Below are 22,542 nucleotides of genomic sequence, written 5' to 3'. Positions count from 1 at the left end.
ACATGTTGCAGGTTGCAAGAGAAAAGGTTTTGTATGTATAGCCTATGGAACAGTTCCATGCCCTCCCTGTGGATACCGAAAACCGTGGATAATAGTTTAGTTTTTTCTTGTGTTCAAATGGACAGCACTAGAAAACAGGCACTGCTCGAGCAGAATCCGAACTCGGTACTGTTAGCTCAAGACTGGGATTCCCAAGAGGCCTGTTGAGGCACAGACCTCCTTGAGCGCCCACAGGCATCCCGTTCCGCACCATCCCAGAAAATACGATGTGGGGGCTCAAAATTTCCCATTTAAGAGGAGCCTTCTGCCATGTGGGGTAGGGGGGGCTTCGATGCACTCCCGGGGAGCCCTAAGTAACTAAAAAAACATTTTTGCGTTTTATAAAAAATGGCCACCAGAGGGTGCAAGGGAGCTTTTCCGGTAAAACTCCCCATTTTTGTATGCAAAAAAAAAAAAAAAATCTGGGTGGGGGAATTCTTGAGGGGAGTGGTCCCTCTGGGGGTCTGTGTGAAGCCCCCGGTCCTCTGGAGATTACCCCCGACTCGGTCCCCTTCCTGAAACTTCTCGGGGACGACGGTTCCCAGCCCTTCCGATCCGGTTAAATGTTTTTCACAGACCACGAAGGGTGGCAATCTTCCCGCTCTCTACCTCTCCAGACCTCGGGCTAGGATTCAACTTCTCCGAATCCTCGGCCAAGTCGGGATTTAAAGAAGTTCCCGTAAGAGAAGGAAACGCATGCCCAGAAGGCTCTTGACTCTTGCCAGCTGCTTCTAGAACTTGCTGCATAAATCACTCCCAGGCAGAAATCTTTCCGTTCCTTGCTTGCTCAAGACATTTGGGGCTCTTACTTTATTTTACTATTTTTTTTTTACTTTGTTTTGTTTCCTTTTGTCCCTTCAAGGACAGAATTTCAGGCTCCTGAAGTGTCCACGGCTATCCGTCTCTCTTCGCAGGTTGCAAAACAAATGATTAGCGATGTACCACTTGAGATTTTCCTGAACTCCAACTCCCAGGGCTTCTTTCCTGTGTTAATGTTCAGAAAAGAAAGCTACTGGGTAGGGCAGTTCTTCAGGAACCACCCTCTATAGGGCAGGGAGACTACAACTCCCAGAACGCCCTTGCAGAAGCTTCCATTTTTTGTCCATTAACAACAGGAAGTAGGCCTAAGAAAGCCAGGAAGCTCCTGAACTAGGCCCTGCACCAGGCGAGTGAAATGTAGGTACGTAGGGGCATCTGTAGCTCTGGGCTCTCAGAATTTTGCCTGGGGAACTCTTGAATTCAGGGTTTTTTAGAAGGACTTAGAAATGGTTGCTAAGCCGTCTGGAACGCGAACCACTGGGCTTCCGGGGGGGGGGGTCACCTCTGCCGATCTGGTTCAGGGGAAGGGGGGGAGAAGCCCATCAGGAAGGAGGCTCAGCCAGCATCTCCTCCTTCTGGGACGGGCTAGACCGACCATACATCAAACGAGTCCCTCAAACGAGTTTCATAGGGCGGGAGGATTTGAACGCACGTCTCCCCAGGCCTGTCAGCTGGAGATGTAGTGAAACTAGAGGCATGGAGGTCGAGGGAAATCCATCTCCCAGATCCAAACGGCTGCTGTAACCACTACGAGGCCCTCTCTCCTTGGAGGTTCTTGGACTATAACTCCCAGAAGCCTTCACCCACCCGCTGCGCTGGCCACGATTTCCGGGAGCTGCCGTCCAAGAACCTCCGGCGATGACGTCAAAAACTCTCCACGGGCCCAAGACCCAACCCGCCCGTCCCTTTTGGACGTTCCTACCGTTGATCCACTTCCTTCTGGATGTCCCTGTTGAGTTCGTCCACTTTTTGCTGAAGCTTCTTCCTCCTTTGCTCCGGGGGGAGGTTGCTGAAGTCTTCCGGCCCACCGCCCTGCAGACCGGGAGGAGAGCAGGAGAAGAAAAAACAATCCCGAATCAATTGGTGACGTCTCCTCTTTGCAAGGAATCTCCCGGAACAACGGCGCCCCGTCAAGGCACGCCTGGATAACGTGGTTATCCGGGATTTCCTGATCGCACTGATTTGTATGAATACGAATTGACAAATTAGCAGTTTTTGAACAAATTTGGCGATTCGTTTTTTTAAAAATTCACGCCCATCTCTAATTCCTACTGTATCGCTCAAGAGGCCGGGGGAATAAAATTCAGCGCCCCACCCCGTGTACAAAGGAAGACTTAGCCAATGGCCGAGAGAATGCTACTGAAGTCACCCACTTCAACATTTTAATTTCTTTTAATTTTACCTCTATGTCCATCATTTTAAATTGTGCAACGTTCTGCTACGACGAAAGAAAGAAATGCATGGCTGGTCTTCAATTCGTTTCTTTCTTACCGTCGTCTGAGCCGTTCTCCGCTTCGTAATTTGAAAATGTGAATTTTTCTCCAGTTTTCGAATTAAACAGAGTTAACGAGTGGTTTTTTTTTAGTTGGGATTCGCTGGGTTTGATTATAAGACATTAGTCGTGCGCTGGCACTAAAACTACCTAAGGCTGAAAAACATAGCAATGTGGACTCTCTGGTGCAGAAAGGGTGCAGGTAGCATCCAGCTAAATTTATTCAATTTTGTTTTAAGGCATTTCTAGACCTTTTGACAGTTGGCCTGTCTCCAATTCAACGTCAAGATCGTGCAAGCTTTTAAACAACACAGCACTCTTGGCAAACGGATGCTATCCTGAACCCCTGCCTTAAAGAGTCCTAAACAATCTGGGAATTTGTCCATTTGGTCTGTCCTTCAATTTAGACCTTTATCAAATTATATTGAATTTTTCCTGCGATTTCCAGAGTTCAAGGCATTTTTCCCTTCAATGCAAACATCTTTGCAAATAAGGAGAAAATGCGACGTACACGTCAAACGCAGCAAAAGAGCAGAGCGTGAATCAATTTCACTACATTTTTACAGCCCCAGTCACATTTTTTTTTTAATAACGAAGTATTCTAATAAGTCAACTATAAGCTACTAAGATTAGTGGTTAATTTTTAGGGGCTCATTCGAAGCATTAAAACTGGATCACCTCCATTAGATTCCAGACCTGCGTATTCAAAGTTATCTGAGAACCGTCAAAGCAAAAAAAAAAAAAAGGAAAGACAACAGGAAATTTAAGTTAATCGAAGGACGGCAGCTACGCCGGGTGGCAAATCAAGCGCACACAAAATTGTGATTTTTTCGAACACACACACACACACACAAGCATGCTGCAGTGATGCTTACCAGCTTGAGAGAAAGCTTCGCATGAAAACGGAGAGATACAAGGAAGGAAAAAAAAAGAGAGAGAGAAAAAAGAAGTATATATGAGGTGAGGAACTCGGATCAGTGAGTTCCACCGTTATCACGAATTATGAACGCACATAAACACACACGCATTCTCCTGGCTCGGCTTGTGGACGATGGGACACTGCGCTTTTCACACATCTCTGCAAAAGTTCACAAGATGAAGGGGGGCCAGACCTAGATAGAGGCTACCCAAACGGTCCCTGGCCCCATGGAGAAGGGGGAGAAAAACAAATCTATTCCAACTTGTGCACCATGAAAAAAAAAAGATAATTATGGGTGACATTCGTTCCTACCCAAAGCAATGCAAAGCTCTTTTTAAATAGCCGGCTTCCCCACCCCACCCCCAGTTCCTGGAGTCGCTGCTAAGGGCACCCCAACTTTTTCGACGGGGAGTCACCCGTCTTGAGCTTGCTCGTTCACCGCACATCATCCTCACATGTGGCGTAGCTCTGAGGCCATCCCAACTTTCTACCTGGCAGACCCAAAAGACTCTGGGTTCTAGTTTCTCCTTTTTGCTAAAAGACAGCACAGTAAGACCCTTGCCTCTGTGGGGGAATGGTTCCAAGCCCCTCCGCGGATACAGAAACACACGGATAATAGCAAATGCTATTGTAATAGCCATTGCACCGTCTCCGGCTCCCTCTTGTGGCCAATTCTGGTAATGACATCCTTAGGAATATATATTTGGGGGATTTTTCTTTTAATAATTCTAATGTTTTCAGACTATGGATAAATGACTCAGTGGATACCAATCCTGTGGATAAAGGGGTCCTGCTGTATTTCACACCTTTCTGGTTGATTGGTTTAAAAAACCAGCATAAAAAAGGCAGGGACTGGAGTCTGCAACTTGGTGGAGGCAAAGAAGAACGAGTCGACTAAACGCTTCTCTATCTTCCCCTGTCACAGAACAAGACGGCAGAATGGAAACGGGCAGGATTCTGGACTGCAAACTGCTTGCGCGTGTGTTCTTTCGTGTTTTTGGACGGCGAGGTCCAGGATTATTTAAGTATTTTTGGGAACCGCAGCCAACAAACCCGAATCAGCACACCGGCAGGTATTGCTGCTCAAAATGAAAGACTTCTGGGAGATGTAGTTCCGGCGCCCATTAGGCGCTACAGAGGGCGCCTCCCAAAGAACTACAGCTCGCCAGAAACGTTTCTGAGCTGATTTTCGGGTTTGTCGGCTGCATTTTCGTCAGAATGCGGGGTATTGCAGTCCAAAGCCACAAAACAAAACACACCTAGCAATCATGGGGGAAAGAGAGCCGAGCCTCCCCATGAAATAGGTTTAGTAAGGGAGGACCTGAGGAAGTAGCGTTTACATGAACATCGTCATCTTGAAGGTCCCACCAGTGTAGTGGTGCCCAACCAGGTGTTGTTGGACTGCAACTCCCAGAAATCCTGGCCAGCACAGCGAGTGCCAAAGGCTTCTGGGAGTTGTAGTCCAAGAACATCTGGATGACCCAAAGTCAGGAACCCCCGCGGTAGAGCATTTGCAGTGCCCGGGGTGTGTGTGTGTGTGTGTGTGTGTGTGTGTGTGTGTGTGTGTGTGTGTGTGTGTGTGTGTGTGTGTGTGTGTGTGTGTGTGTGTGTGTGTGTGTGTGTGTGTGTGTGTGTGTGTGTGTGTGTGTGTGTGTGTGTGTAACAGAAGAATGCAGCCTTCCGTAGATTAACTTACGAAGCTTAGCAGGATTTACCGGTGAGGGGGTGTGTGTGATGAAATTACAGAGCACGGAGAGAACAAGAATTTTTTCTCTCTCCCATTTCTCGTGGCACGAGATTGTTCGCATCGCCCAATAAAAAAACTGCTCCGCAGAAAATTCGAGGGAGGCCAATTCACGAACATATTCAGCACCACGAATTTGCAATACAAACTTCCCAGCAGGTGTGGTTGTGGCCACTGATTTAGGTGCCCATAGACAACCCCACTGCTCGTAACTTTTTCCGTTTTTGTCCCCCTGGATAGCAGCCGGATAGGGAGCCTGGGGCCCTGGGAAGTCCATTGTCCCTCTCTCTTTCCCCTTGTCAAAGCGACCAGAGATACCGTCGGTCGCTGTGGCAGGTCGAATCCTCTCCCTTCTATCTCCCACACACCTGCTATTTAAAAACAGGGAAGATCAAGGCCAGTGTCGGTTTGGCCGACTCGCCCTCGGATGGCTTCCGAAAGGGATTAGAGCCGGGGGCGGGTGGGCGGAAAAGCGCTGTTGCGCTTTAGCGCAGATTCCCCGCTACAGCTCATAGTGAGGGGAAACTGGGAGGAGGTTCAGTCCGAAAGATCCTACAGGGCCCTGTTTTGGCTCATCGGACAACTTAATCCCGATCAACCAGGTTTACGGAAGGCTAATTAAGCACCCGCCCTCTGCGTACTTCGAAGGATCCTATGTTTCGCCATCAACCGCTTTTTGATGGTTCGCGGCCATGCCTGGAGCGACCGGCCGTCCTACGGGTCACGTTCTGTTGTTCTCCGCCTGGCTGGTCATTTTTCAACGTCCAGCTAAACACTACGAATGAACGACTTCCATTAGCAACCTTGCCGAGGTCCTGGAAACTAAAAGCCATGGCTTCTTTTACGAATTCAATCCATCTCGTCCTCCTCTTCTCCCACGGCCTTCCACTTTTCCTAGCGAGCCTTTCTCCTCTTGACGTGTCCAACGTGTAATCGCTTGAGATGAGTCGTCTTAACCTCTACAGAGAGGTTCCTGATCTGGAACCTCTACATTTGTCTTTTTGACAGTCGGGCGCGGTGGGATCCCTTTAAAGCTCTCCTCCGACGTCACGCTGACAAATGAGTCCATTTTTTCTCCCGCCTGCTTTCTCCATGGCCCACCCCCACTAACTGGGTAGCCCAGGAAGCTCCCTTATGCCAAGCGACGATCTTGGGACCAGGAAGCCGGGAGTCAACGTGGCGCCCTTCCAGAGGCATGACCCGGTCAGTGTAAAAAAGAAAAAAAGAAGCCGAGCGATCCACGATCTGGCTTTGGAGACTTGGCAAGCGAAAGCAAGCTCAGTTCCTGCCACTGCCAGGCAGTGGCCAAGGGTTCAAGATCGAAGACATGGCCCGGCTCAAAGCAGCAAGCCTTGCTTGTTAGAAAGAGCCGTAAGGAACTGAGCGCACAACGAAAGGAAGCAGATCCTCAAAGACTAACCCTCCTAGTGGTTTTTCTAAACCTAGAAGGGGAGTGTCGTGGGATCTGATCCCACCAGCTTCCCGGCAGCCCCCTTTTAGATCTTGGCTCCCTGCGAACACAACCCCGGCACCTTCTTGATCCTCTCCGGTCCCATATCCCAGACCCTCCCCGACCTGTGAACTTCAGCAAAGACACAACAAGAAGAAGCGGTGGGGGGGAACTCCAGATGATGCGTTTTACAGACAACGGAGGTACTACGGGAGGAAACCGGTTCGCCTACAGAAGCGGGCTCTCTACGGAAACCATCTCGACGCTACATGCATGGCCAGCTAGAGGCAGCTAAGTGTCTACTCCGAGGCGGAAATAAGTGCCAGCCACTACTATCGCTGGAGTTGCCGTACATTCAGCGTAAACTAAGGGCCAAGACTTAACACAGACACACACACAGCATGCCTAGGGTTTTCTTTTAACGGGAGGAAGGGGTTTCGTTTGGCGTCTACAGGTCTTTGACAAGGGGAAGCGTCCTTCTAAGCTATACGATAACCAGGCACTGAGTCAAGAGCATCACATACACACACACCCAAAAAATGCTCACCAAAGCCTTGTTAAAGATCTGTGCAAGCAGCGTGAACAACGAAGTGATAAAAAACTCATTTAAAATATCGTACGTGGAACCAAGAGGAAATACTATGGGGAAAAGATTCGAAGGGGGACTCTGAGGGAGTTTTTCCTGATCTAGAATTGCTTAAACGCGACACTGTAAGAAAGGCCTTCGTGGGTATTTTACGTTCTTTGTCTGGCACATCTGGACAAAAACCCTCCTGAGGTAAGTTGAAAATTCGCATCTGCATTTCATAGACTGGAAGGGCCTGAATCTAAGATGGCACCAGTTTGTTGGCGAAAGCGGAGGTGAATCAAGAACTTTCCAGATTTGCAGTTCGGTCTCTTAGGTGTGATACCACTCTAGGTTTTTTGAGTAAAAACAAATGTGTTCTTTGTCGAAAGGGACCGAGGTCTAGATCAGTGGTTATCAAATCAGACCTTAAGAGGAAGATATATTCCTTATAATTCCCATGACAGCTGCTTACATTCAAGTGAAATAAATGGAGGCAAATAAATAAAACATTAATTTTGCGATTCATCGGGCCTTATTAAAGTCAAGCTGCAAACAGAACAAGGATCTATTTTTATTATATTGCCCTTGAGATTTTTTGCTGCGTTGATTAACTATGCCTTTGAGCTTCTCCTCTCCAAAGTGACTTACAGCACTCATTACATCCTAAAATGTGACAAGAATCATTTATTCCAACCTGCCCCAATTGAGGGCCGTGTCCTCCCCGGACGTTCGCAAACTACAACTTCCATCTTCTCTAATTTTTTAGGACAATGGAAGACGTACCGTATTTTTCTGTGTATAAGACACTCCCATGTATAAGACGCCCCCCCCCCACTTTTCTAATCCAAAATTAAGAAATCTAAATGGGGCTTAGGAAGTATAAGGAGGAAAGGGATCAAAGCGCTGCAGGATCGCTTTGATCCCTGCTTTCCCCTCCTCTTGTTTTTGTTCTCGCCTCAGCTTACTTCTGTGTATAAGACGACCCTCAATTTTTAGTCTAAAGATTTTAGACAAAAGTATAGTCTTATACACAGAAAATTATGGTAGTTCAACATCCCTTCGGGTGGGGGGCTCGTATTGGCAAAGGCGAGGCTGAGCCCCTGTGGGCAGATTTCAAGGTAAGGGCTGAGGGAGGGGGAGAGATTTCTCCTAACGAGGCTCTGGCCACTAACAAACCACAATTCTACGAAATGCAAAAAGAACGAAAGCAGAACAAAACAGAACAGATCCGTTCAGGCACATTTTTTTCTCAAGATCAGACTACGGGTAGCCTTTTGCGGGGAGAGCAGATGGGAGGAAGCCTACGAGCCACGAGCGGCAATAACACACCAGAGCGCATGAAAAGCCAGCAAATCTACGTGTTATTGTTTTGGCACGAACTACGACTCTCACTTGAACACCGAGCAAGAGGGCTTTTCGCAAATCTCCGGGATTGCCTACATAAACATTTTCCCCGTTGCCTCCTTTAAGGGCCTCAGATATATCTACTGTCAAACTCAAAGAAGCGAAATATAGGCTTAAACGGGGTACCCTTTTTATGTTTACAAGGCCGCGAGGACCAATGTTTCTTTCTACAAGTCTCTTTCTATCTAACTAAGATGGAGTAAACAGAAACAGGAAGTGATCTCAAAGAAAAAAGGAAGCAAGCCTAAGAAGGCCAATCTAATTGTAGATTTTGAAAAGAGCAGAGCGAAAACACACCCACCCACCCGATTCAGGTCACTTTCTACACACGCTGGGGCTCTGTTCCAACAGTCAATATATACCGTATTTTTCGCTCCATAAGACGCACCTTTCCATAAGACGCACCAATTTTTTAGAAGAAGAAAACAGGAAAATATAATATGTTTTCTTCACTCCATTAGACGCACAGACTTTCCACCCCCGTTTTGTGGGGGGAAAGTGCGTCTTATGGTGCGAAAAATACGGTAATTAGATGTCTAATTAGTTTAAAACTGGTCGTGGATGCTTCTGATCTCTCTTCACTGCCTCACCAGAGCCTGAAGCTTGCTTCCAGAGTGCCAAATTCTAGCTCAGCATTGCATACAAAAGGTGGCCATTTCCTTCACTCTCAACTTTTATCCCTGTTTAAGAACTACGGATTCCTTCAAATATCTGGATGCCCCTATCGTTTCTACTTCTATGCCTGATTTGTTTTTGTTTTTTTTTTTACATCTTTGGTTGCGTCTCGTTTTTAAATTTTGATATTTTTTTCCAATCTTGATGTTGCTCACGGGATTTTATTTTTTCTCCCGGCCGACGCAACGGCCCGCCCGCCCCTCTTGCATCGCTGTAAGTGGGGGTCCGTGGCTGCGCAACGGCCGTAGAGGCCCGGGCACACCGTACGTGGACTTACAACGTATTCCCTAGCTTCAAGAGCATATGTGGGCTTGCCTAAGGTCCTCTTCATGAGTTCTTTGTGAAAATATAAAGGCTGGGACTGCTGGTGAGTCAGCAAGAGAAAAAACAAGACGCATTAAAAGAGGTGTGGGGCAGGGAGAGAGAGAGAGAGAGAGAAAAAAAACTTTCTTATTTATATCTCTACAGGCAAAACAAAACAAAAAAGCCACACAAAGCAATTAAGTGCCTCTTTGCCTCTAGTCCTCATGTTATGACCGAACGTCACAGAGCAGCATCTGGGGGTTATTCTCACATCTGTCTCTCTGGACACCTGGGACTGGAAGGAAGATCCTTTGGGCAATCTGCGGACAATTTTCTTTTTTTCTTATTTTTCTTTCCTCTCCACCCCACCCCCTTTTCCCCTTTTCTTTTTGGCTGCGCAGGAAACCCACTTTGCAATAAACGGGTCTGAGCGGGAGATTCTGATTTGGTTATTTGGATCTTCGGATTCAAAAATTGTGGCACCTTGTAGACCGGGGTCTAATGCCGGGCCTAGCAATGTCCGAGCTTCCTGTTCCTGCTCCCATGATAACTGGAAAGGGTTTATTTTTCCCCCTGAACAGGAAGCTAGGCCTAGCTAGGCCTTAAGGCCTTCCTGTTTAGGCCTTGCTCCCAAGTGAGCCACAATAGTATGTATACATTAGCCCTATATTAACCATATACAGTGGTGCTCGCTAAACGATTGCCTCGCAGGACGATTAATCCGCTAGACAATTAGTTTTTGCGATCGCTGTTGCGCTTCACAAGACAATGGTTTCCTATGGACGATTTTCGCAAAATGACGATTTTTCCCCATTGGAACGCATTGAATAGATTTCAAAGCATTCCAATGGGGAAAACGCGTTTCGCAAAATGATGTTTTCGCAAGACAGCGATTTTCACGGAACGAATTAACATCGCCTAGCGAGGCACCGCTGTATAAATATTTAGGCTGCATATCTCGCAAGTTCCTACTCTTGACAGTTCAACACCTGCAATGTTAGCTACGCCAACAACATCAGGAGAGCAGCATTTTCTCTAGTGTTGACTCCCCTTCAAGTTCATCGACTTCCAGATCAGTGTGATGGGGTCTAGCAGGAGTTGAAACACATGATTTTGATATCTGAGTCTTTGGCACCAAGTCCCGAGTTCGACTCTTTGGCACCAAGTCCCGAGTTCGAGCCTTTGAAATCTGAGCCTCTGTTAATAACAAGCTTTTCCCCCTCCAAAAAAAAAGAGAAAAAAAGGATGGAATTCCAGTCCCCATACATTTTCCCAGCACCAATGAGACTCAAGGGTGTGCTGCAGAGCAGTTCGATCGTAACATGGAAAGCGGCCGGTAACTCCAGTCAGAAAAACCATTTCATTTCATTGATAACCGCTTTAAGTCGATACCTGATTTGGACAAGCTCAGAAACACAGCAACAGGCAGCGACCGATTCTAATCCGGATTAAGAACATGTTATACAAAATAGGAATAATAATAAATGGAAAATAAATCCCAAAGGCTGGAAACCAGGAAGGCGTTCTTTCTCTTATTTCCTATCAACTTACACAAAGACACACCAAAGAATCGCTACAGGTGGGGTTGGGAAGGTGTTAAGGCGGAATGTCTGCAGGAAAGGCGTCCGGGATCGTCTCCAAAGAGAAAGGACGAGAAAGCGTGATATAGGATCGAGAGGATTTTTTTTTTAAAGGTGAATTACATGGTCAATGGAAGAGGGGAGGGAGTCAACAACGTCCACAAGGAACAAACCACAGAAACCCACATTTAAGAGGCACATGAAATAGACCTGCGCCTTTAGCAGATGGCTCAAATCGAAATGGACATGCCAAGAACCACTGGAGGGGGGAACTCCAGCAGTTTTTCCCTCTAAAAGCCGCTTTAGAGGACCTCAGCACCCCCCCAGTGCTGCACTACAACACCCATCCTCCCCGAGTCGTGAGACACAGAGTCCCGTCCCATAGGGACAATTTGTGTGTATGTGTGTGTGTGTGGTGTTCGTTGTGGGAGTTGTTGACGGAGTTAGTGGTTCCGAAACTTTTTTCGTGGCTCCTTTGACTCCCTGGCCACTGGCCGTGGTTTCCCCCCAACACAATACTTTGGGGGAGGGAAGGGAGAAAGCAAGAGGGCAAAGCCCGAGGAGTCCGTCCGTGGACGGATTTCTGGGGATTCCGTGGCACCCCCCGGCTGGGTTTGGTGACACGCCGTTTGGAAACCACTAAGGCATTCGAATTCTCAGAATCCGGTCTAAATGCTATGGTTTAAAACACAAACACAAACACACACCCCACTGGAAGGAACACGGGAAGGGGGGGGAATTAAAATCATTTGCCCCAAACACATCACGACAGAGCGTGCGATCTGCAGGACGCGAGGAGGAGGAGACAGAGTGAGAGACAGACAGAGAGAGACATCCAGAGGAGAACTTACCCCGCGTTTTAGGCTCCGGAAGCAGTGGATTTTGGGTTTGGAGGTCATGAACTCGTTGAAGCGATGGGAGAGGGGCTCCTTTTGCTGCTTAGGAGACTGGGGGCCGTTGGGAACAGCAGAGGGTGAGGCAGAAGAAGGGGGCGGAGGAGGGGGCTGATGGGGGGATGTTAAAAGGGACATAAGCTACGTATAAGAGATGAAGAAGTGGTAGAATTTAAAAAAAGAAAGAAAGGAAAAAACGATAATCGAAAGGTTAAAAAAAAAAACCAAAACCCAGGAGGAAAAGCATATGAAATTTAAAAAATGAACCCATACAACACACCAAAAAACAGGAGCAGCATTTGAAAGCAACCATTGGAAACCAATTCGGAGCAAATCATCAGAGCCATGGGTTTTTTTGAAAATGAACCAAAGGAAGGAAGGAAGGAAGGAAGGAAGGAAGGAAGGAAGGAAGGAAGGAAGGAAGGAAGGAAGGAAGGAAGGAAGGAAGGAAGGAAGGAAGGAAGGAAGGAAGGAAGGAAGGAAGGAAGGAAGGAAGGAAGGAAGGAAGGAAGGAAGGAAGGAAGGAAGAGAAAGAAAGGAAGAAAGAAAGAAAGGGAAAGGAAGGAAGGAAAGAAAGGAAGGAAGGAAGGAAGGAAGAGAAAGGAAGGAAGGAAGGAAGGAAGGAAGGAAGGAAGGAAGGAAGGAAGGAAGGAAGGAAGGAAGGAAGGAAGGAAGGAAGGAAGGAAGGAAGGAAGGAAGGAAGGAAGAGAAAGGAAGGAAGGAGGGAAGGAAGGAAGGAAGGAAGAGAAAGGAAGGAAGGAGGGAAGGAAGGAAAGAAAGAAAGGAAGAGAAAGGAAGGAAGGAAGAGAGAGAGAGAGAGAGAGAGAGAGAGAGAGAGAAAGAAAGAAAGAAAGAAAGAAAGAAAGAAAGAAAGAAAGAAAGAAAGAAAGAACAAGAAAGGTCAAGGGTCGGGAAGGTATATTTGGTTTGTTTCTTTAATTAAAAAAAGATTTGTGTTAAAAAAAGGGGTGATTGCAAATGAGAAGCTTTAGTAAACGGCACAATGCAAAAAAAAACACAATCATGCATGCATGCATACATACATGCATTCAATTTTGTTTTATGTATGGCTTGATGCTGTAACAATAAAGTATGTATGTATGTATGTATGTATGTATGTATGTATGTATGTATGTATGTATGTATGTATGTATGTATGTATGTATGTATGTATGTATGTATGTATGTATGTATGTAACCCCAATCATGCGGTATTTTCCTTGACACGATGCCTCTTGCCGCATGCAAAGCCGAGAGGATGAAGCGGAAGGGGGAACGGCCTCTTGCGCACAAAGCTAGCCAAAGCTCATCCTGGGGGGGGGGAGCCTCGTGGCAGATGGGCTTCAACCGCAGCACTGCAGTCGAGACTCCAGCTCACAGCCTAAATGCGATCTCGATGGGCTCAGGGAGCCGGCTCGAGGCTCGCTCAGCCTTCCGTCCTTTGGAGGCTGATCAAATGAGGGCCCAGCTCACGGAAAGGGGGTTCTGGAGGCGACTGATTTATAAACTGCCCAGAGAGGGCTTTAAGCGCTATGGGGTGATACATAAGCAGGCCCCCCCCTCGGCACCAGACATAGCCCTCAGGGCCAAAATAGGTGACACTCCCCCCCTCCCATGAGCAAAATCTTCAGTCCCTATTCACGGATCGCTCGTGGTCGCATCTGCTCAGCCTCGGCCCACCCGGCAGGGTCGCTGTGAAAGTGGAACGATATAACAACCCCCCCTCAATGCAAAGATCTTGTAGGATGATTGTCTGGGAGGCCTTGATGAGAAAACGGCAAATGCGCTTCTTCGCATGGATGAAAAGAAATATTGGCCAGAGGTTGGGAGTTTGAATCCCCCATGGGGGGCCTCCTGGACAGGGGCTGGACTAGATGACCCACAAGGTCCCTTCCAGCTCTGCCGCTCTAAGAGGATAAGGATGGTGGGAAACATCCAAATTAGGTTTCGGTAATTTAGCTGGCTGGAGAGCTGAGGGGTTTAGGGAGCAGACTGCCTCTTTAGACAGGGGTTGGACTTGATGATCTAGAGGGTCCCCTTTTTCCAGCTCTGCCGTTCTAAGGTTATTATTATATTCCTATAAATGTTAATAAGGAAAACCTTCCCTAGTACTGATATGCAAAAACCTTCTCTAGTACTAATTTTATTTACTGTTTTAAATAGAATACTTGTTTAACGCTTTTAAAAGATCTGTATTATTTATTATTTTTCACTTTTAAATATTGCCTTTTTAATGATGCACGCCGCCTGGGGTCCTTTTCAAAGGCGTGGGTAAAAACTTTGTAAATAAATACTTACTAAATGAGTAAATAAGTCAGGAAAAGCTCAACCCTCGTGGGGACTTCGTAGGAGAACAGGAAGTTTTTGTTCCCCGAATCGGAGATATTACTTTTTTGGAGTAGCGTTCTCAAAACCTCTCCCTTGGCAGAAATTCTGTGAACGAGTGGGTTTCCCGTGCTCGGGGGGGGGGGAACGTAACCCAAGCCACCCTAAAACTGAATAGAAAGGGGAGGAAGATGAGAAATCTAACCAGCAGAAGGGTTCTGTTATTTCCTTGAGATAAAATAAGGCCTCTAAATTAACATGCTGATGTCGAAGGAAAGAAAGACGTGCGAGAGTTAGAGGGTGACATAGGCTGATCCAAAACATTTGCTACCCAGCATATGAGTAATAGGGAGATCTACACTGGCACCACGTTGTCTAGCAAAGAGCTCCCAACAAATACCCCCCTCCTAGTCACCTATCAAAAGGAGAAGGATCGCCCTAGGCGAACAGACCAGGAAAATGTTGGGAAATGTGGAAATCGTTGTTTCTTTCCCCCGTCACATTCCCCTGCTGTTTCATGAGCCACGGAGGGTGTAACAGACTCTTAGGGAGAGCTAACACAAATCACTGTGGACTAGGAGCTTGGTTTGATTTTTTAATTCTTTTTCGGCTAGACTCAGGAAGCGACATGACACCATGACACCGCCCTAATTAATGCCAGCGGAGCCCATGTTTGGAAGAAGGCTGTGATCATGCAAGTTTTAAACAGAGAGATGGGCGCTGCATCTTATTAATTTTGTCGTAAAATAAATAAGATCCAAGCGGTGCCTCTGTATTGAAAAATGGAGGAGGAAATCAGCATTAGAGGACAGATGAATGCGGGTGCGTTGTTAATTAGCTGGAAAGGGGTTGAACCATGTGAGCAAAAAGCAGCCAGCAGTCATCAAACAATGAATGCAGAAAACAGCTGTTTAGAACAAGGAACGTATTTTGGAAAAAAAAAATTACACACACACAAAAAACATTGATAAAAGGGATGAGAAACCATCAAGGAAATGGAAAAAAAAACACCATGGCAGAGACATGACAACTCAAACAAAAGAAGCCCAAAACAGATTTAAACTGATGACAAAAACAAAATCTTAACACAATATTAAGAAGTACACTGAAATAATAACAAAACGGATTTTTAAATCATAAAGCAGAAGTCAGCCATTAAGAAAAAAACTTATTACAATAAAATTACAAGAGGACACCAGCTATTAGTTCTTAGAAACTAATTTCTATCAAAAAGAAAGAGAGAGAAGAAAAAGAAGAAGAAAAATAAAATAGACTTCACTGCTGGGATTACCAAATAACTCACAAGTACCTAAACTGCTCAAAGTACGGACAGCACACCAAAATTCCGAAAAGCCGATACCTTATTTTTCTTGATGAAAGGCCATAATTTGCCCTTCGACTTCCCGCTGAACCGGGATTCCGACTTCCCGTCTTTGGAGTTCGAAAGGCTGGATTCAGACACGGTGCGCTTGATCGGCTGGGTGAAATCCTCGAAATCCACATCGCCCGGAGGCTCGAACCCGGACTTGAAGGCTTCTATAACCAACTGCGAATCCTGAAACCAGACCAGTTTTCGGGATGCGTGAAAATGACCGTATTTTTTTCTGTGTATAAGACTATACTTTTGTCTAAAATCTTTAGACTAAAAATTGAGGGTCATCTTATACACGGAAGTTGAGGAGAGAAAAAAACAAGTGGAGGGGAAAGCAGGGATCAAAGCGATCCTGCAGCGCTTTGATCCCTTTCCCCCCACCCTTGCTAAGCCCCACTTAGATTTCTTAATTTTGGATTAGAAAAGTGGGGGGTGTCTTATACATAGAAAAATACGGTATGTCATTCTAGCTCATCAATCAACCCCAAAGTTCCAGTCTCTGGTTCTATGACCTATAAAGCCCTTTTAAATAAAGAACCTTTTAGGGCAGCGGGGACCCAGAAACAGGTCAAAATATGATTTACCGTATTTTTCGCTCCATAAGACACACCTTTCCATAAGACGCACCTATTTTTAGGAGAAGAAAACAGGAAAATATAATCTGTTTTCTTCGCTCCATAAGACGCACAGACTTTCCACCCCCATTTTGTGGGGGAAAAGTGCGTCTTATGGTGCGAAAAATACGGTAATTTTTTACGAGAGGGCAGGTGTAGCTATAGAACAAAAAACGTCCCAATCGATCTGACAACCACATGAATGGGCCCAAGTAGTATGTACACCTCGTGAGTATACACATAAATACATCAATATTAGAAAAGGAGGGAAAATAAATTCATTGAATGGTCCATGTGATCAGGCCTTTAGTGGCGTGGGGAGGGGTGTGTGAACTTTTGGGTCTCGTATCACATCACAACTATTTTTACTGTGATGTAGAAAGATTTGAGGCTACAGTTAGAAAGGGAGAGAGGAGGTAAGGAAGTCGTCTAAACCGTGCAAATCAACACGTCAAAATATTATCGCATCCTGTGCTCCATGTTTTCTTAACCCTTTAACTTTCCTTTTTTTATAAAATTCCATCTCCGTTCATCCATCATCACGTCCTTTTTCCTACCCGCTACAATAGAACTATAAATAATCGTGCCCCCCACCTTGTGTGTGGCTGAAAGAGATAAATGTCAAAACAGGAAGTCAAGAATCCAGAACAAATTAATTTCCACCCTCCAACAGCATATAGAGGAGGGATCCCCCACGCAGGTTTGCTCGGCAACCGTTTACAGCCGGCCCCACGAGGATAACCTTCATTTCAGTGAAGATGCTACAAGGGAATGAGGTTGGGATGAGGTTGGGGGGGAATGTGATTTTGTTAAGCATAAATATCTAGAGGCAAGCGGTCAAATTGAATTCAGCTTTAAAAGACGCACATGTGTCATGGCAAACAGGCTGGATTTAAAATGCTCTGCTTTCTGGAAGACCATTCTGGATATTTTAGCTCCAGACCTTGAAATATATATTTTTAAAAAATCAGAAAAACAGTGTTTCTGACCACACACAGAGTGCCTTTCCCCTCTCTCATGAATTTGGCTTGAAATGAGATCGTTCCAGTGCATAGACTTTTAAAAAGTTACGACGGCAGCCCCCCTCCCCCCCGAATTTGAGGAGTGACGAAGGATAATTACAATTTTCAGAACACGGAAAGTGAGAAGACGTGATTATATTCCGCTCGCTTGGAAACCGAGAAAAGGGGGGGGTAGGAGACAGAAAAGAAGAACTGTGTAGGTCGGAAAGAAAGATGATGATTATCCCCTGTTTCCACAAAGCACAGCAGAAAAACTTGATAACCTTCCATTAAATCCCTATAGCATGACAGTGAAGCTATTAAAAGTGTAGGAATTAAGAAGGGAGGGAAAGATGAAGGAACGGCTGAAAAAAACGGGGTTTCTCGCTGCTTTCCTGAAAGGCAAGACAGGGCTCCGGTTTATTTATTGATATAAAATATTTCCCTCTCCCCCTGCTTTTCTCCTTAAAAAGGACCTAAGGCAGCTTACACCATTCAAAGACAATACTGAAACGTTGTCGGTAGCCACCAACTCACTTTCTTCTGATCGATGGCTTCGGCCGCTTTCGTGATCTCGTCCAGACACTTCCCGATGATGGGGATGACCTGCCGGTCGACCTCGGCGAAGGTTTTCATGCATTCACCTATTCGGATGATCCGGCGCTCTTCCATTTCTTGTATTTTCTGCAAGTACGAGAACCAGCATTAATTCGGTGCTTAAAGCATTCCATATACAGTCGGACCCCTGTATCTGCGCAGGGATCCATATCCACGGATTCACTGATCGACAGTCTAAAAATATTAAAAGGAAAAACCTAGAAATATACCGTATTTTTCCGTGTATAAGACTATAAGAGCCTTGTGGCGCAGTGGTTAAAACGCTGTACTGCAGCTAAAACTGTGCTCACGACCTGGGGTTCAAATCCCAGGTAGCCGGCTCAAGGTTGACTCAGCCTTCCATCCTTCCGAGGTCGGTAAAATGAGTACCCAGCTTGCTGGGGGGGCAATGTGTAGCCTGTATAATTAAAAATTGTAAACCGCCCGGAGAGTGCTTGTAGCGCTATGGGGCGGTATATAAGTCCAATAAATAAATAAATAAATAAATACTTTTGTCTAAAATCTTTAAAAGTTGAGGGTCATCTTATACACGGAAGTAAGCTGAGTGGAGTGGAAAACAAGTGGAGTGGAAAGCAGGGATCGAAGCGATCCCGCAGTGCTTTGATCCCTTTCCCCCTGCACTCGCTAATCCTCACTTAGATTTCTTAATTTTGGATTAGAAAATTGGAAGGCGTCTTATACACGGGGGCGTCTTATACACGGAAAAATATGATATATTTTTAAACGTGAAATTACCAAAGCTGGTCACTAGATGGAACCAAAGACCATGTTATGGATAGCATTTGCTCTTATAATAGCGCTGGCTATAATCCGTGTTTTTCAGCATCTGCGGGGGAATAGGGTCAAACCATTACTCTTTTGGATCAAGAAGCCCTTCAGTTGCACAAGTTTCACATCATCATCATCATCATCATCAGTAGAGCTGCAAGGGACACTACAGATCATCGACTCCACCCCTTCTTAAGGAGGCCCAACGGGGGGGGATCAAACTCCCAACCTCTGACTCCAGAGAGATCTTTGAAGCAATGAGTTACAAGCATGTAAAGAAGTGACATTTCAAATTAATTTACTGAGCGGTAATGGCAGTGGTCTCTGACGTAACGCTTTGCAGTTCCTTTCCATTTTAGATGCATTTTTAACAGGGACTTCCCACCCACCCCCCACCTCCTAAATTCACATCTTCTAGAGATGGCACGTACAATGCAGTTAAGTGCTTGACACAAAACAGCCCCTCTTATCATCAGCCAAGGTTCAGACTCGAAGACTCAGGCAGCTGGCAAAGCTCACACATGACCGATGCTCCGGCGTGCCAAATTTAAAAGCACCAAAGGGGTCAGCTGTTGATGCTGTGTTCTGTAGATACCAGCCTGCCCCATCGCCAGGCGAGTGTTTTCCCCTTCCACAGCTGTCGAAGGGTGGTGACGGAAGGAAAACACAGTGAGATCACCCCACAATGTCCTCCCGGCTTTCTGAAACAGGGACAAACCCTATCCATGAACCAATCTCCCCCCCCTTCCCACTGGGGCTGATTTCAGAGGCGTGCCGAGTAATGGATGAGTTTTCTGGAGACGTCAACATGAGCGGAAGGCGATAGTCAAGAAAAGTCGCTTTACGATGTGGCTTCCTAGCCTGGAGCATCGAGAGCCAAATTCTGGCTGAGCATCAGGAAAAAAAACTCCCTAACTGTTAGGGCGGTATGACGACAGAGCCAAAACGTTGACACTCCATCGAATACTTTGGACGCGGTACGAAACAGGCAGTGAAAAAATCAGCCTGCAGGAGCAACCCGATTCATTTTCCAAATCCGGGGTTCAGCCCAATTTTTGATAATATCGGCTTTCTTATTCTCTCGTTCCCTCCCGCCAACCAGGACCAGAAAAGCCCCCCCCCCTTACCTGGAAGATGTTGGGTATGTGCGTATGGTAATGTTCGTGCTGCTCGTTGTTGAATTTCTGTAACGTGGACGAATATTCTGCTTTGCTGTCTTCGGCCATCTGGTGACGGAGCTGAGCTTGCTGACGGGCCTGGGGAGGAGGCGGAAAGGATGGAAGGAAAGGTGAGAAATTCTCAGAGGAAAAAGTACATTGGGGGCAGATACCGCTCCAAATCATGGGTGCCATGTTTGAGCCTGTTTGGGGGGGGGATCCTCCAAAGCCAGAGTCTGTGCATCTTCCTTAAAACATGAAAAGCAGTAAAATTCACCATATCTGCCAGTTTCACTTATGGGCATCCTGAAATAAAAGAAGCTAATAAAACCCAGAAATATATATTCCCAAGGTGTATTAACAGGACCGAACACTAGATGGAACCAGAAACTGTGCTATATACAAGTGGGTTAGGATGATTGCTTTAATTTGGTACGTCATATGTCCGTCCGTCCTTCATCCATCCATCCATCACCAGCTCCTTCTACCTATCACTGGCTCCTTGCTCCCTTCCACCCATCACTAGTTCCTTCCTTCCTTCCTTCCTTCCTTCCTTCCTTCCTTCCTTCCTTCCTTCCTTCCTTCCTTCCTTCCTTCCTTCCTTCCATCCATCCTTCCTTCCATCCATCCATCCATCCATCCATCCATCCATCCATCCATCCATCCATCCCATCTCATCCATCCATCCATCCATCCATCCATCCATCCATCCATCCATCCATCCATCCATCCATCATTTCCATCCATCCATCCATCCATCCATCCATCCATCCATCCATCCATCCATCCATCCATCCATCCATCCATCCATCCATCCTTCCTTCCTTCCATCCATCCATCCATCCATCCATCCATCCATCCATCCATCCATCCATCCATCCATTCCATCCATCCATCCATCCATCCATCCATCCATCCATCCATCCATCCTTCCATCCATCCATCCATCCATCCATCCATCCATCCATCCATCCATCCATCCATCCATCCATCCATCCATCCATCCATCCATCCATCCATCCATCCATCCATCCATTGACTAACCCATCCATCCATCCATCCATCCATCCATCCATCCATCCATCCATCCATCCATCCATCCATCCATCCATTGACTAACCCATCCATCCATCCATCCATCCATCCATCCATCCATCCATCCATCCATCCATCCATCCATCCATCCATTGACTAACCCATCCATCCATCCATCCATCCATCCATCCATCCATCCATCCATCCATCCATCCATCCATCCATCCATCCATCCATCCATCCATCCATCCATCCATTGACTAACCCATCCATCCATCCGACCTTGATACTTTTCTGCATCTGGAATCACAGAAGCATTTAACCTGCGAAAGAGATACTGCAGCTTCGTCCCCCTCTAAGAAAGGTTACTTGGAAGCCGGCCAGAGGGAGAGCAAAGCATCGCCCAGAGACACAGCAGGACGACTCCCGAGGAAGCGCATCCTGCCCAGAGCCTTTCCTTTCATTTCTTGAAACTTGAGACTCACGGCCCGAGAGAATCTCCTCCCGCCTTCTGAACGTTTAATGAACCCTTTCTTTTCTTTTATCCCTGCGAAGGAGGAGAAGGTCAGGAAAGGCTTTTCTCTGAAAAGGATGTTGCGGGTGCCCTACCCAAATTCCGGGAACAGCAAGAGGAGGTCAATTTGGCGCATTCTTCTTCTTTAGAAACGCCCCCCGAAAGGTGGTTCTCGGAGGCAAGGCGACTCACAGATTGCCGGAAAGAGCTGGATATATATTTTTTTTTTCAAAAAGGACCTTGTTGATCTACCGAAGTGGGAGTCGTTCAAAGACTTCTTCCCAGCAGAGGGTCCAGAAATTGGATTTCCAGTTCAACGCTAGCCAAGCTTTTTTTTTTTTTGTCTTCCCACCCAACCCCGCACGGCATTCTTGTCCCTATGCCAAGAGGCCAGCTGGCACAAAATGGCAGTTCCTCCTCCTCCAAGCAGATAAACAAGGGGGGGGGGAGACAAAGAGAGAGAGAGATAACATAAGGATGCTTAAAAAACAACAACAGGTGATTTAAAAAACCCAAGCAGGGCGAAAAGGAAGGGCTTCGAATCCCTAAAAGGTTGTCCTACAGACGAGAGACGGGCTCGGTTCTCGATCGTCGGGCAGGACACGTCGTCATGGGCTCAAGCGATGGGAGGCCAGATTTAGGCTGAAGGATCAAGAAAAAACTTCCTAACTGTTAGAGCAGTAGACGACGGGACCCACGACCTCGGGAGGTGGTGAGCGCTCCAGCGCTGGAGGCCTTCGAGAGAAAATAGGACAACTATATCTCAGATCTGCTTTGGTTTGGATTCCTGCCTTGGGGGGGTCAGACTGGATGGCCTCTATGGGTCCCTTTCCAACTCCATCGTGCTACGATTCTGTATTTCAGCCAGACCTCTTTTAAGCTGCTTCCAAGGTGAGGATTTTTATTCCATCAATGGCCTTGACCAACCGTCCCCCCCCCCTCAAAGGACTGTGGCTTGCATTAGGACTCAGACTTTCTACCTGCTTTTCCAGACCCGGATGCCCTGTCGTCCCCCGGGAGGGGGGTTAGTTCCAGAAAATCAAACCCCCCTGGGAATATGGGGGAGAAGGAGCACTGGAGTCTCAGCCTTCAATAAAAGATGCTGGGAGAGACCAAACGAGGCAGGGACCCGTGGAAGTTTTTCTGGGGGGGACTCCTCAGACCCCTATATAGGAGGTGTGGGCTGGCACCAAAAAATGCATTGGTTTTCTCCAACATCAACCTACCCTCTCAAGGTGACACCTTCCTGTTT

General features: G+C 46.6%; 1 protein-coding gene across 24 annotated transcripts in view; it reads right to left on the bottom strand.

The window, feature by feature from the left end:
- The window catches only part of FNBP1 (formin binding protein 1), a 65,608-nt gene that overhangs the window by 5,198 nt on the left and 37,868 nt on the right, over positions 1–22,542 (bottom strand). For 5 of the 24 annotated variants that reach the window (XM_072984633.2, XM_072984630.2, XM_078382738.1 and 2 more), the window contains 8 exons: positions 19,712–19,840; positions 17,736–17,882; positions 15,572–15,766; positions 11,845–12,027; positions 9,388–9,474; positions 3,226–3,240; positions 3,029–3,064; positions 1,781–1,890 (listed from right to left, as the gene is read on the bottom strand). In XM_072984633.2, coding sequence (XP_072840734.2) covers positions 1,781–1,890; positions 3,029–3,064; positions 3,226–3,240; positions 9,388–9,474; positions 11,845–12,027; positions 15,572–15,766; positions 17,736–17,882; positions 19,712–19,840 — 902 coding nt within the window. The remainder of the gene's footprint in view (positions 1–1,780; positions 1,891–3,028; positions 3,065–3,225; positions 3,241–9,387; positions 9,475–11,844; positions 12,028–15,571; positions 15,767–17,735; positions 17,883–19,711; positions 19,841–22,542) is intronic. The other 19 variants (XM_078382743.1, XM_072984646.2, XM_072984647.2 and 16 more) reach the window with 10 other exon arrangements.

The sequence above is a fragment of the Pogona vitticeps genome, chromosome ZW-PAR (assembly GCF_051106095.1).
Source record: "Pogona vitticeps strain Pit_001003342236 chromosome ZW-PAR, PviZW2.1, whole genome shotgun sequence".
Classification (NCBI taxonomy): Eukaryota; Metazoa; Chordata; class Lepidosauria; order Squamata; family Agamidae; genus Pogona; species Pogona vitticeps.
The sequence above is the reverse complement of the archived record's forward strand: the minus strand, read 5'-3'. Positions and strand labels throughout refer to the sequence as shown.